The sequence below is a fragment of the Anastrepha ludens genome, chromosome 2 (genome assembly GCF_028408465.1).
Source record: "Anastrepha ludens isolate Willacy chromosome 2, idAnaLude1.1, whole genome shotgun sequence".
Lineage (NCBI taxonomy): Eukaryota > Metazoa > Arthropoda > Insecta > Diptera > Tephritidae > Anastrepha > Anastrepha ludens.
Genome location: NC_071498.1, coordinates 65,926,272 through 65,942,337, shown reverse-complemented (window position 1 = coordinate 65,942,337; position 16,066 = coordinate 65,926,272). Strand labels below are relative to the sequence as shown.

The 16,066-nt window shown below is 37.0% G+C and overlaps 1 protein-coding gene across 1 annotated transcript in view; it reads right to left on the bottom strand.

Moving 5' to 3' along the window:
• The window catches only part of LOC128871672 (katanin p60 ATPase-containing subunit A-like 1), a 38,893-nt gene extending 28,172 nt beyond the window's left edge, over positions 1-10,721 (bottom strand). The window contains exon 1 of the mRNA XM_054113614.1: positions 10,102-10,721. Coding sequence (XP_053969589.1) covers positions 10,102-10,226 — 125 coding nt within the window. The 5' untranslated portion in view covers positions 10,227-10,721. The remainder of the gene's footprint in view (positions 1-10,101) is intronic.
• Between the last annotated feature and the right edge of the window lie 5,345 nt (positions 10,722-16,066).

Below are 16,066 nucleotides of genomic sequence, written 5' to 3'. Positions count from 1 at the left end.
TTTCTTATTTCTCCGATTAATTACTAGATTTAACATTACTTTAACGATATCTGTTTGGTTTTTTAATTTCAGAGAATCCAGTTCAGGGGCTCTCGGAGATCAGCTGTAGCTTAAAATACAGCTAAAAGATAAAATAATATGTGTAAAAATTTTCAGATCAATAAATTTAAAAGTTTTCTCAGAAAAAATCTGGAAAACCCGCTTTTTTCGGCCTTCTAACTGCATATAACCCCTTAAACTAACATTAAGAGCTTTCTGTATATCTAGTCTGTAAGATTTTTGTAATCATAGACTTAATAAAGAAACAAATATGAATATTATAAGGTGCGCAAAATTAATCATCGTATCGGAAGATTTTTAATTTTTGCAAATTGCGTTGTTCGTTACTTGACTTTTGTGAAGTACACAACTGCAGTATCAGTTTATATCACCATCTTTGTTTTTATTTATGTAATATAGTAAAAAAGTAATTCAAAAAGAATATTTGATGATTAATTTTCTGTCGCCTTGTAACTATCCGGTGATAATATTTCAATGAACTCATGACGCTTGTGAACGAAATCGATAGAAATAAGTGAATTTACTTAAATTTTAGTGGCGTTCAAAATGGTGTCGCATACTGTTATATTATACGAGTATATTAGTTGGGGAATAAAGAAATCTATTATTTTCTCAGTAGATGGTTGTAGTTATCGATATCTCGTAAAGTATCGGTCAAACAATTTAAAGTTTATGCTCGTTGTCATTTATTGAGCTGTTTTTTGTTTGTTCCATTCAGTTGTGAGTTACAGCGTGTTTACAATGGAAAATTCGGTACATTTTACTGTTTTTCTTTGATAAAGTCCAAAATGCAAGCGGCCGCTGAAATTGTTAATGGTGTTTCTGGTGCCGATACTGTAACAGCTAATTACGTGCAATTTTGGTTCCGATATTGTCGATAATGTCCAAGATGTCCAAAATATCGATAAAATCACAGAAATAATCGAAGTTGACCGGTATCTTAGTAGTCGTAGTCACCCAGGATCTAAAGATCGATCATAAAACAGTCTTAAACTTTCCCCAAACTAATATATTATTTATTTATATTTAAGTAAAACCTCTCAGATAATTGAAAAATAATATCCAATCTTATTGTGCTAGCGCTTTTACAGGCTATTCTAAAGTATTACAAGTGGCTCAGTATGGTGTTCTCAAGTCTTTCTAACAAAGTGTGCGAGTGATTCAGGACAACGGTTTTCTATTTTTTATTTTGCTCTTTTCATTGAAACCACTGAAATAATTGAATATTTACTTGCATTTACATTATTTATTCAATATTTTTTATGTACTTGCACGAGTTTGTGTATACAGTTTGCAAGTATACAGTTAATTGCGTTTTGGCATGTAATGCTTTAATAGGAATGCAAGAAAAAAATAACATAAAAATATACGACTGGCCAACTAGCCAGAGTGACGTCTTTCATAAACTAAGTTTTGTTACAAATAATTATTTTCCTCACAAAAGCACTTCGCTCAGAATAGTGTCAAAGCTCCAAAGCATATATACATACATATGTACATGTATATGTATATAAAACTCCTGTGTAAAGAGGTACGCAAACTATGTGCGAATTTGCCGATAACTCGTTTGTGAGGTGCATTAAACTTTACGGCTACAACAATAATAACAGCAGGAAAAAAATAGAAACAACCGGTCCAATACTAATCGACTGTGTATGGATGTGTGTGTAGTTGCTTTGTAGGATTTGTACATTTGATTATAAACCTTCCATGTTCAGTTTGTCCTTATGCGACCGCAATTATTTGTGGTGCGCCGTCCATGGGTTGCAGTGGTAAATCACAAAACTATGTATGCATGTAGTTTATGTGCGTGTATGTATATATAGTTGCGGACATAAAGGTCCCATCAGGTAGTAAGACTGCATTCAAAACTAAGCATATAAGAGTAAATGATCGAAAGTGGAAAGACAAAGTGTTGGTCCTACAGAAAGAAAATATATGCTACTCAAGAAATAATTTGCAATATGCCGACGGATATTTCTTCATTAATTTTGAGTTTGCCAAGTGTGTCAAGAGTGCAGTTGGCTTGAGACGCATCAGAAAGACTACCTTGAGGGAGATCAGTGTTTGGAACGGATAAGCTTGCCAAATTGATTCACAACTATGAGAAACACTTCTTCTTCTTCTGGATTGGCGCGATAACCGCTTACACGATTTTGGCCAACTTTAACAAAGCGCGCCAGTCATTTCTTTCTCGTACTAACCGGCGTCAGTTGGACACCCCAAGTGAAGCCGAGTCCTTCTCCACCTAAACTTGCCAACGCAGAGGAGGCCTTCTTCTTCAGAGCCGGAGTGCTTGTATTCATTCGAACGACCTGTCCCAGCCAACGAGACCGCCGTTTTCGTGAAGCTCATACAACTTATTGCTCTATCATCTATGATACTCGCAGTCACCTACGGGCAATGCTTCAAAAATCTTGTGCAGAATCTTTCTCTCAAACACTCCAAGGGACGCCTCATCGAATGCTGTCATCGTTAAAGCTTTTGCGCCATACGTTAGGACGGGCAGGATGAGAGCTTTGTGGAGTATTAGTTTTGTTCGTCGAGAGAGGACTTTACTACTCAATTGCCTACTTAGTCCAAAGCAGCACTTGTTGGCAAGAGGGATTCTACGTTGGATTTCTAGGCTGACATTAACACCTGTTAATGCTGGTTCCTAAATAAATTAAGACTCTTACAACCTCTAAATCATAACTGTCAACAGTTACGTCGGTGCCGATACGCGAATGTGCCGACTGTTTGTTTGATGACAAAAGGTACTTCGCTTTATCCTCGTTCACCACCAGACCCGTTCGCTTTGGTTCTTTATCCAATTTGGAAGAGGTAGAATTAACAGAGCTGTTGTTAAGGCCGAAACCTCGTTTGGTATAAAATGGCTAGGAGAGGTTCTTCCCAATTCTGACGGCCCTGCTGCTACTGAACAAGTACGTCTTGCATAGCCGTATTAGTTTTGCGGGCATACCAAATTCAAATATTGGCGATAGGTACCAACCTTATACTTTCTCCTAGCAAATGGTAAATTTTCAATAAGCAGGAATTTGGTTATATAAACTAGGTTGTTCAATTATTTTGCAGTTCGATAAGAAAGGGCGTTGCTACTAGTCTAAATTTTTGTACACTCTTCATATGAACGCATGTGAAGTTTCATCTCAATATGTCGGAAGGTATAAAGCAAAAGAAATTTATGAATGAATGTAGAAAGTGTATAAGAACTTTTCGCCATTAATTAATACAGTAGAAAGATGGGTTGCTGAATTTAAACTTGGTAGTATATGCCTTGAAGACGATCCACGGCAAGGACGTCCAAAAACAGTAACAACAGGAGAAATCGTAGAAAAAGTATATTGGAAAATCGTCGAGTGACTGAAAGAGATTTTTGTAGAAGCCTCATGCATCTCATTGGGCGGTGTGAGCAATATTTTGACTGAAGTGTTGGGCTTCAGCAAACTGAGTGCCGCATTCGCTAACAATGGCACAAAAACACATTCGAATGCGACCACGCTCTCAGCAACATTTAGAGCATTTTTGGATAAAATGGATTAAGGATAAAGTGGATTTTCTGCATATATTCATCACTGTGGATATGACTTTGGTCTATAAACATGATCCTAAATCAACACAAGACGCCAAAAAGTGGTGTTAATCTGACTATTTGGTTTCGGAACAAATTCGCGCCCAGAAAACTGCCAAGGGTTAGCATCACTTTTTTGGGATGTGAAAGGAGTTTTTTTTGTGGATTACTTGCAAACTAGTAAAAATATAAATTTTGAATGTTATTGTAATCGTTTAAACCAGCTGAAGGAAAAAAATTCTTGAAAAAGTACAAAGTTTGCAAAAGAAAAAAAAAACATTTTTCATCAGTACAATGCAAAATCCGTGAATTAAAGTTCGAATTCCTAGTTCCTAGAGTATCCACCGTATTAACCAGATTTGGCGCCAAGTAACTTCCATCTGTTTCCAAACCTGAAAACACTCATGCATGGAAAGCAGTTTTTATCAAATGATAAGGTCATAACAGCTTTGGAAACGTAGTTTGCAGGCCTTCCAGATTCTCACTTCAGAGATGGAATTCATGAATTGGAATTGTGGTTTTCTTATCGACCCGCAAAACTTATTGAACAATCTAGAACAAAGTGGCACAAAATTAATTAATCTATGGGATTTTAGTGAAAGACTTACTCAGGTTGCAATACTCAAAAGCAACATTCGGGCCGAAATGGTATAGATATCCAAATGTAGCTTAAGGCGCTCACTGCCAGAGAAACTGGATTCACTTACCAATTACCATTTTGGAAACTAGTTGAAATAAATTTCAAGAGGGTAAGCTTTATAAAAAATAAAAGTTTTATAAATTTATTGAAAGATTATTAAATTTGACCGGGTTATGATGGAGTACTCTGTAGGATCTGACCAACAATACATATCTATACATGAAGACACACATACACACATACACATACATGAGTTGTATACAAATATAAGAGCTTTTCTTAAGAATAAGAAAATAGAAACTGGACCATAGAAAATCGAAATCCCCCATAAACATACATACATACATATATACATTGCATATGTATATGTGATTAAGTAGATTTGAACATAACAGTATGTTTTCCGTGTATTGCTATAAGTAAGGCAGTACGTCCGCGGTACATAAGTAGGCGGTGAAAGTATTTCACATGGTTTTGCACAACTACTTAGAAGTCTAAAAGTCACGCTTAATGAATTCAAAGGAGTTTACCAGCATGAATTGAAGCGTGATAAATATACTATTAACTTTAAATTCCTATACATAAAGTCACGGAAAGGACCTTAGAAAAAAAATCGACCACATCTAATCTTAGTCAATTTTATAGTCACTTAAAGTCGCACGACAAGGAATTACAATATGACGATATTTAGAAATTTACAGAAGTCGAATTGTCAAATGCAACACTTTTATTGCGTCATCAAGGAGACGGCTGTCTGTTGTGAGAATTTATTTGTAATCATTCAATTTTGTTTTTGAAAAACATTTTTACTAAATAAAAAAATTTATTTTGAAATGGAAATCGTTATTTTGACCTTTATAAGTACGTGCACCAATTGCTTTTCTGTTTACAGCATTATTTTTTTCGCTGAGGATGTTAAAATCGAAAATCTCAGAAACATCATCGAAGGTGCCGTCACACCAGTGGTATGAGTGGCATGCTCCCACTAACAGTATAAAATTCCTCCTTTCAAGGCTGATTCCACTTTGAGGCTGCTGTTCGAGCAGTTCATCAGCTGTCTCCTGACGCGAGGATGTCAATTCAAGTTTTGTCCGGCATTCACTAGGTTAGGAAGGTGCATTTGTGGGTCAAGTGCACTAAGAATTTATCAACTACATTCTGTAAGCCTCGAAAAGTTTCTCGGGTTCATTAAAGAGTAAGAGAAATTTAAACATGAGTCAATTGTAAAAAATCCTCCTTGTTTTCCTGTTTGCCCTATCCATACTTCCTGCTTTTCTTTGCAGGTGTTAAGTACAATGAGCAGTCATGCCTGAGTCCTATCATTTTTATATCCATATACATATACAAGGTGAAGTCCAAAATAAACAAGACTGGCGCCATGAAAAACATTTTTGCTTTTAATGAGTTAGTGCGTTGGAAGTTACATCCCTAGCTGGCTTCCAGTGAAAGCTTAGTGACATTCGGTTCAGTGGAAGCGAAGTTATTGCGTCTAAAGTGTGAGTATGTTCGTGTCATCGGTACAAAAATGAGTTTCGAACAAAGAGCTAATATCAAATTTTGTTTTAAAATCGGTAATACGGTAATCGGTTTACCGAAACATTTGAATTGATGAAAAAAGTTTATGGCGATGATTGTCCATCTCGTGCCAGAGTTCATGAGTGGTACACATGTTTCAGAGATGGTTGGAGGACATACATGGCAAAGAAGATACGGGCCGCCCAAAATCAGTAACACCGAAAACTTCATCGAAATTGTTCGTAAATTTATTAAAAATGAATCGGAGTTGAATATCTCCAAAACATCGATTTATCGCATTTTAACTGATCATTTGGGCTTACGAAAGGTCTGTGCACGTTTCATACCACACAAGTTAACTGAGGACTAAAAATTGTTCTGAATTCAACATTCGAAAGACATCATCAAAGAGGGGGGAAAAGACGAGAACTTCCTTTACAAGATTGTAACTGGTAAAATGAAGCGTCAAAGTGTCGAATGGAAGGCTCCAGACGAGCCACCACCTAAAACATCGCGTTTGGAGTCGATGTCAAGTCAAGTCGATGCTCACTTGTTTTTACGATTCCAAGGGAATTGTCCACAAGGAGTTCGTGCCAACGAGCCAAACCGTCAATGCCATTTTCTATCTTGGCGTTTTGAAGCGTTTGTTGCATCGCACTCGTCGAACTCGCCCTGAATACCGCGAAAAATTGCAGAAAATTGCATTTGGTCAGAAAATTGCATTTGGTCATGAAATGAAAATATCTTGCTTCCGCAGAGGCCATCCAAAAGACTTGTACCGACATCCTGAAGGACATTCCGGTCAATGACCTGAAACACTCTTTCGAAAAGCTTTTAGATCGCGCAAAACAGTGTATCGAGGCCACAGAGGAATATCTTGAATTTTGCAAGGAGAATTTTTGTGCCACGGTGTTACAATTTAATTAACAAAGAAAGACAAGATGCTCAAAATAATGAGATGAGTCCTGGTAGTCATGCTCATCAATCCATACATGCGACAACATCAGTGAAAATTGAAATATCACAATGAAACTTTGTCACATGCCCCCCTCGATCAAACAACAGAAGGTATTGATAAATTGGTTTATATAAGAGCTATTTTCAAAAATGCTGTTACTGTAATAATGAAGAACACATATTTCTAGAAATAAAGCTGTGCGATCTTTTCCACATTTTGGAAAACATGCGCCGGGTATAAGTGTAAAGTTCGGTTTCACATGAATTGATGCAATTCCTTACTTGTTAGACAAAATTATATTTTCTGCTACTTTTCTGTTAATAGTAATTGCATGACATTAATAAGAAATGAGTAGCATTTTTAAGTGGTTTGTGCAATTGTAGTATGCAAAAGAGGTGGTTGTTACGAGCAAAACAAATTAATTGAGATGGCTTTTGAGAAAAAGAAAACAAAATTAGGTTTACTATAGTAATTGAATCCTTTATTTCCTACCAAATACAAAACTCCACTAGAAGCGTCACGTTCGGAAAAATCAATTGAAAGCCCATATAGTTTTATTTTTTTATTTGTGTTTTTTAACGATTCTTTTTAATTTTTTAGAAGCGGATACTAATACGCAATTTTCATTTGATAATTTAACTTGTTTTAAGAAGCATTTAACAATAGTTTGGTAAATTACTTTAATTCAATTCAAAGTAAAAAATGTGTGTAAAAAAATAATACAAAATTAAGAATCAATTTACTTTTGCTTGATATGACCACCTTTTGTCTTGACTATGGCCTTGCGACGGTCCAGAAACAAATTGCAAACTGGCCGAATGTGATTTGCAAGTATTTTGGCACACTTGCGGGCAATGGATTTTTTCAGGGCCTCGAGACTGGTGAATCTTTTAGTTCCAAATGGCTCAAAGATAATAATAATAATTCACCGAATTCGCGTCTGGTGAATTTGAGAGCTATAGTGTGGACGTTATGAAGTTCGGAACGTTGTTTTTTAGCCATTCTTCGTTCACTCGAGCTTTGTGAGACGGTGACAAATCCTGTTGAAACGTCTATAGCCTGTCACCGAAATGTTTGTCTGGCCACGGCTTCAAAGTAACCTCTAGAAGACTTTCCCGATAATATTTCAGATTTATCTTATGCTAGGCTCGATGGAAATGATTGGGGAGCGCCCATCTACGGTTACAGCGGCTCAAACCATTACCTGTGGCGGATGCTGCCTCCTGGTGGCCAATCGAAGACTCAAATTTTCGTATGAAAGGTCGGTCAAATAAACCCTATAGTTTTGGAAGTTTGCGAATTGCTCAATTTGAGGTGCTCGAGCTCACTAACAATCGCTGGTTGTGATTTTCCATCCAAATATAATGCAATCACACTATTACGTTGGAAATCCATTACTGATTTTCTTTTTTCGCGTTTACTTTCAGCAAAATGCTTCCGCGCGCTTGTAAACAATATTCTGGCCTGCCATTTAGCCAATTAAAAGACAGCTGATGTCCTGCGCGAGTGGTCTGAAGTCGACTACACCTCAAGTGCTGGACCCTTAGTAAGGAACTATCTTTTAAGTCCTCTGATGGCCCATTACCAAACAAATCCAGAAACATTTTATTTGATATTATTTGAAATGATTTTTCCATTATAATTTGAAAAATGCCCTTCTGCAATGGGCAGCTATACACTCAACCCTCCGTTGAACAACTTTTTTAAAACCTTCGGTTGGGCACACGGGTCTGGCCTTTATCCACAAATTGATGGAAAACTACATTTTAGGAAGCTTCCTGGAAGTCTGGCCAGACCCGGGTGCCCAATTGAAGGTTAAAAGACCAAAACAAGCCAAGCTATGCACATGGCTGTCCTTTTATTTTCTTCAACACCAGCAGCGAGTGCACAATTACAGGCTTTAAGGCCTTGAATGTTTTGATAAATTCGGACGACATGATCCAGTTGATGGAATAAGTAACTGGAGCTTTCGTTATGCCGATTTGTTTGTTTGATAGTTAGTCATATTCGCAAACGCCAATGCGATCATCGAGGCATACTTTTGGTACATAGGTAGATAACATTGTTAAATAAATAGATGGATAATATACATAGTTGAGTAAAACAGCAACGAAAGTAGATTTTGTATTCTAATTACTACTCCCTAATTCGCAATACCCCAGAAATCTTAAGATTAGTTAACACAACGACAAAATTGTACCAGTTAGTTATACTCCTAATATTTGATGGATTAACCTACACAGTTCTAAAATAATAACACTCTAGACTCAGCTAATGTCAGGTATTCCTTTCAAATGTGCTAAAACGCCTTATTATCCGCAGATATTGCCTCAAAGTTGGATCCCAGCTCGTACTTCGTATCTCGGTGTCTTAGCTTTTCGCTTATAAGCTCTTCCTTGATGGTAAGTTGCTCTAAGGCAAGGAAAGTGTTCTTGCCCTATTCGTAACGCGATCACAGTCCATCTAGCCAATGCATAGCTTCGTTCCAGGTATTCTCCATTGGCTTGGTACTCATTGAACCAAACCATCTATTCCAAGATCGACAGAGCGCACTCGCTGCGGTACCACGGCTTTCACCAGTTCGGCGATGGGGTAGTCCATCCGAAAATCAGAACCAACCGGTTATTTTCTCCACTCTACTGTCACAGCAGGTGAAGACGTTAAATCAAATTTCTGTTCGAAGAGATAACTTTCTCTTTTAAAGTCGATTAGAAAGGTGTGACAGAAAGTCACTTAAGTTTTTTGAATGATTCAAGTGTTCGTTTAAATATTTATTTTCGAAAACAATGAAAATTTGTAAATTCTCTGCATAAAAACAAAATTGTTGCGTAACATATTTTTAGGCGTCAGAGACCAGGAAACCGGCAAACAGCAACTAATCACTATGATATGCGAAAATTGATCACTTTTGATTTAGAGAAGGCATCGTAGCGTGAAAAAATATGCTTGGCGTATACACACAGACACACACGAATTTGCCATACGCATACAAATTATTAAAGTGTCATACGCTCAGTGACGTCCTACGGCATAACGTGATAATTGCTCGCTGTAAGGCCTCGACAACCGGTTAGAGGGCACGCTATTGTCTGTATGGCCTTCGTCATTTTGATATGGGCATAGAAAAGATGATGCAGAGATGTTGACTGTGTCGGAGAAAAAATCAATTTTTCCCTTCAACACATTGTTGTGCATATATGCATGTATATGTGTGTACATACTTGCGCATTTGTAAATACATAACTATTTTGATATGCAAATACTTACATAAATGGATATTTTTGTAATATAATTATCTTTTTTTAGCTTAAAAGCAAAACATATCATTACTTTTTGCCTTCCAATTGTTACACTCACCCAGGCAGCAGCGGTAGATAAGATGTGGTGGAATCCAAGGTGCGAATGGCAGTATTGCCGCGCAGCACTAGCTTTTCGCGTGTAATGCGTCGATATGTTTCCTCACCGCGTAATTTCGAGGACATTTTTGCATAATATTTTTTAACTTTGCACAAAATTTGTTGCGAGATTTTCTTTTAGGCTGCAAATTTTGGTTTAATTTTGATACACCTCGCACTTTTAGTTCACATATTTTGCACAAACATACACATAATTGTACGCACGTATGTGTGTATTTTTCATTTTAAATATTTATATAAAATTATTTTATTTCTGTATTTTCTTCTTCGTCTATGCGCTTAGGCAGGTCCTATAACCCTCGAATCGACTGCAACACTGTGGCTCTGAATTTTCACCGCCAACCAAACAACCAGTCAGGGCCAACGTAAATACGAGCACATCTGTATGATTGCATGTGTGCGGTATCTGGTACATATCTGGCTGTGCATTTGGGCTGTTAGTCAAACAATCAATTCAACTAAGCTTCGGATGCGGATGCTGTACGAAGGCGAAGACGAAATGGTTGCCGGTAGGCAAAAGAAAAAAAAGAAGACCTAAAGCAAAGCAAACACAATCGTCAGCAACAACAATAACAACAACTAATAAAAATTGTGTTAATGCGCAGGCTTTTCCACACGAAGGGTTTGCACTCAAATTAAAATTTTTTTTAAATTAATTTTTTTTTTTAATTCTTTTCCCCACTGCTTAATTTTGCCATTTCTTCGTTTATGTAAAACCAAATTTAATATTTTTTTCGGTTTCGTTATGCACTTTGCTTTGTTATACCACGGCACGTGTCGATGGCGACTAATTCAAGGATTTCGTACTCCCAAACAGTCGAAAAGGCGAAACTGTGCATTTATGTGTATGTGGCGGCAATCGTTTAGGGTTGCAAAATATTACTTCGTACGCTTTGTTATTGTCTCTCGCTTAATTTGCCCACTGGCCACTGGCCACTCACCGGTCAGTTAACGGTGAAGTGTGGGGAAAGCGCTGAAGCGGGGTGGGTTCGTTTGTTTGTGTTGGTCACCTGTGCATTCGTCAGTTTGGTGCATTATGTCATTTAGCGGTGTTGTTTTTTGATAAACCTTTGTATAACACCAACAGCTCTTGGTGGTGAATACAGTACGTAACGGAATTTGAGCTACAAAGAGAATTTTATTACATACGACTATTTAAAAAAAAAAAAACAGGTTCATGTTTTATTTTTAAATTGTTTGCATTTTTTCAATTACGCAGAAGTTACATACTAGCCAGGCTGAAACCAAAAGTTTGTTTTCTTGATGCTAGCTGGTCCCTAAATTTGTTCTTTGTGCATCAAAAATGGTTTTTAGTACACCCGCGCATATTTATGCATTTTGTTCACCGAAAGGTTGTATATAACAGCTGGAACATATACAAGGTGGCGCAAAATTAAAATAAAATAAAAAATTAAATACTTTTATACTAAAAAAAACATATTTTCAGTGATACAAATCTTTATTATGACCTTTACGCAATCCATTATTTGTCTTTTTGTATACTGCAGGAATCTAGTTCACAAGTGTCAAATATAATTGGAAACCGATGTCATTTGCAAAAATTATAAATCTTCCGATAGGGGGATTAATTTTGTGCCACCTTGTATACATGTACTTATACATACCAAAATGCTCAGAGGGAGCCGATTTATCTGTCCGCCCGTGTGTACGATAACTTGAACAAAAATAAATGTACATTTAAATGAATACAACGGTAATTTGCAAAATACGTGATCTCTCTGTTATAAATATATAAATATTTCCATCGCAGTTCAAAGTGCAATCAGGTTAAAGGAGATTAGCTTCTGGAGAGAGGGAGGTATTAACATTTTCTCCGATAGTCAAGGCTCTGACGACGCCATGGTGCAGAACGAAATTAGTAAACTCCTGTAAGGAGGAGATTAAATCTCTTGGGTGTGCAGGTAACATTTCTCTGATCTGGGTTCCAGGACATAGGAACATAGAGGGAAATGAAATTGCTGATGAGCTTGTAAGGAAGGGGACTGAATTGGTCTCAGAGACCTCCTAACCGGTCATCGGCATCCCCTTGACAGTTGTTAAAGCGGAACTACACAAATTATTTCTTAGGAAAGCGCAGAAAAGATGGAGCTCCATTTATTCATGTGCTATTTCAAAAACCCTTTGGCCCCAATACGATATACGAAGGACTCAGAAAGTCCTTTGGACTCCTCGCCATTTAATTTCCAAACTTGTAGCTGTGTTTACCGGTCACTGGTCGATCGGCACACACGCGGAAAAGCTAGGGTTACCATTTAACCCCCACTGCAGAAGCTGTGGGGACCTTTCAGAGAAGGCGAAAGTGCAGAGCACTTTTTCTGTAACTGTCCGGGTTTGGCAGATACTGAGGTCACTGGGCGCTCCTTTCTTCGACGACCTGGGGCAGTGCGCCAACCTAAATTCAATCAATCTCCTCCATTATATCAACAGCTCTGGCTGGCTGTAGATATCGGCCTGTTGGAAGTCTCATAATGGTATCAAAACGGCTTTTAGTGCTACTTGAGGGGTGCCAGACCGGCACTTCAACCCTTTCACCTACATACCTATCTCGTGAATAACTTTAGTAATGTTGGCTTCCAATGCCTCAATCGAAGCTAGTTTAGTCAAAAGGTGTGCTATCCCACGGCCTTACGGTTAATCCAATGGTCCGAGACGAGAGATAAATTGTTCACCGAAACGACGACGCCATCTTCTTGGAACAAAATGTTGTGGAGATCACGGCTTTAATTTCTGATATCAAAAAGTTGCTTATCATGGCGAGATAGCGTTCGTCATTCACTGTTACATTTTCGCCAGCCTCTTTTTTGAAGAAATATAGACCGATGATTCCTTCAACCCATAGGCCGCACCAAACGGTTGTTGTCAATGGATGTATTGGTTGTTCTTGAATAGCTTCGGGTTGCTCTTCAGCAATTTTGTTTATTGGTATAGCCATCAAATCAAAAATGGGCCTCATCGCTGAACACCATAAGTTGGCCTGAGCGCGCGATGAACATGTGTCACAGAGCGTCGATTTTCGTAATATAATTGGACGATTTGTAAACGTTGTTGAGGAGTCTTTCTATGATGAAATGTCAATGAATACTGAAAAAAGAGGTTGTCTGTAAAGTCGGTTTACTGACGATAGTTTAGCGTGACAACGTCATAAGAAAATTTTGATGGAATGGTTGCATTTTTCAAAAGAAAATTTTAATTTTATTTGTTTGATAGATATTTTATATGTATATAGAGAAGGAGGTAAATGGAATCGCAATGGAATTGATCAAGTTACATTTACACAAACGTGAAAAATTATGGAACATTTATCAAATTCACGAAAGATATCTTCAATTTCGATTGTGCATCAGACGTTAATAAGTCAACAACACTAAGAGGCACCATCATCGATTTGACTTTTTCAAGACACATTACACTCGAAACACTCCCTTTCATTGCCTACTTTTCCTATCATCTCCTATTTTGAACAGAGAAATGGTTCATTACCATGCACACAGGAAGAAGGCATATGCAAATACAAGTATGTAAATTTATATACAAACTAGCAAACCCGGCCCCCTTCGGTGGGCACACTAAAATAGAATAGATATGGTTTAGAACAGAAAATATATGATTTTCATATTATTTATTTCTTTATTCTTTATTCAAGCGCTTTGGCATAAACAATATTTTTTGTTTTTCTATTTGTTTTTGAGTAAATATAAAATATAAATTGAAAATCAGGAAAAAAGAAGATTGTTTTTAAATTTCAAATCATCGCATATGAATAAACAATCGTCTTTTTTCCTGATCATCCATGAATTTTTCGTTTCAATTTATATGTTTTATTAAGCATTGGAGCTTTTTTAACCATTATCCATTTATATTTTTCAAAAAAAAAAACGAAAAAAAATTTTTTTCCACGAACACATAATTTTATTCGGATTTCACATTAAATTCTCAAATTTCGTAAGAAATTATTCACTGTTCCAAAATCCACTCCAAAAAAATTCACAAACAATTTTTACATGTTGCACTTACGTTTTTTCCTTATGGCATCCAAATCAGAAAGAAATATTGACACATTGTAACTCACACTGTCAATTTGACAGTTCAGTTCCGCCCCAAGCGTTAAAAAAGTAAGCGACATTATGGCTGGTTCAAAAGAACGCTGTACCCGTTGCCACTGCTCCGAATTACAACCAAACTTTACGAAACCCATTTTCAATACTTACTTAACAATGTGCGTAAGTTTGGTTTAATTCGGTGCAAAGACACGGCGGGTCCACGTTTTGGCATATATTTCGAGACCCTAGTCATCAATAGGTATGAAAATTACCCCGTATTAAAGCACTTATCAACAGCTTTCATTTGATATCCATATTGTACAAACACATTCTAGGGTCCACGTTTTGGTCTCTATCTCGAGACCCTTGTCACGGAGCGGATGGAAATACTCTGAACTAAAGCATTCACCAACAGCTTCCATTTGTCCACGTTTTGAGCTATATCTCGAGACCCTATCTACCAATAGGTATCCAAACTATACGGAAACCATCTTCAATACCTCCTTAACAATGTGTGTAAGTTTGGTTTAATTCGGTGCAAAGACACGGCGGGTCCACGTTTTGGCATATATTTCCAGACCCTAGTCATCAATAGGTATGTAAATTACCCCGTATTAAAGCACTTATCAACAGCTTTCATTTGATATCCTTATTGTACAAACACATTCTAGGGTCCACGTTTTGGTTTCTATCTCGAGACCCTAGTCACGGAGCGGATGGAAATACTCTGAACTAAAGCATTCACCAACAGCTTCCATTTGATATCCATATTGTACAAACACATTCTAGGGTCCACGTTTTGGTCTTTATCTCGAGACCCTAGTCACGGAGCGGCTTGAAAAATACTCTGGACTAAAGCATTAACCAACAGCTTCCATTTGATACCCATATTGTACATACACATCCGAAGGTTACCCGGGTCCACGTTTTGACCTATATCTCGAGCCCTATTTCCAAAATAAAATATAATCCATGTTACTCGTGGATGATGTAGCTTTCGAATGGTGAAAGAATTTTTAAAATCGGTCCAGTAGTTTTTGAGCCTATTCATTACAAACAAACAAACAAAGTTTTCCTCTTTATAATATTAGTATAGATAATAATTAAAAAAACGGATGTAGGGTATTTCTACCTGAAACACATATGGTCCATGAGCGTAGAGGGACATTTTTGCTTCTGCACGTTCATGAAACACATGTGGTTTATATACCCCCTGACGCACATATGGCTCAGGAACGTATCAGTGCTTATCAGGCGCACGTTTCCTGAACCATATGTGGCTCACAGACAGGGAACGTGTTAATTATGTGGGAATTACTAATATAGAACGTGAAAATAGCGTTTTATTTCGCTGTAAAATTGTATGTGCATATAATTACATGGAATTCAGTACATACATAGATACATATGTACATACGTCCGAAATGAAATAATGCGAGCGATTCGTAAATACATACATACATACGTCACCATACGATGTAATTCAACATTAATGAGGTGTGGTGAGATTATCGCTTAACGCCTGTTGCTTCATTCGGTTGACAGCGAACAAACACACAAACAGCTTTTTTTGGAAAAAGAGCTGCTTTTGTTTAAACAATTTTGGTTAAATAACAAATATATCAATTTTTTTTTTTATGCAGAACGAAAGTAAATATTTCAAAGTTAAACTCTAAGAAAGTTTCACTTTAATTGGTTGATTCGTTTATGATTTATGGCCGTGAAAACAAAAAAATTATGTTTTTTTGCCACATTTTGACCGATTGCCACGCCCCCTTTATGTATTTCTTCACATTATATAGATATAAACCTTCCTCTTCAATCAATCTATCTTTAAAAAAAAAC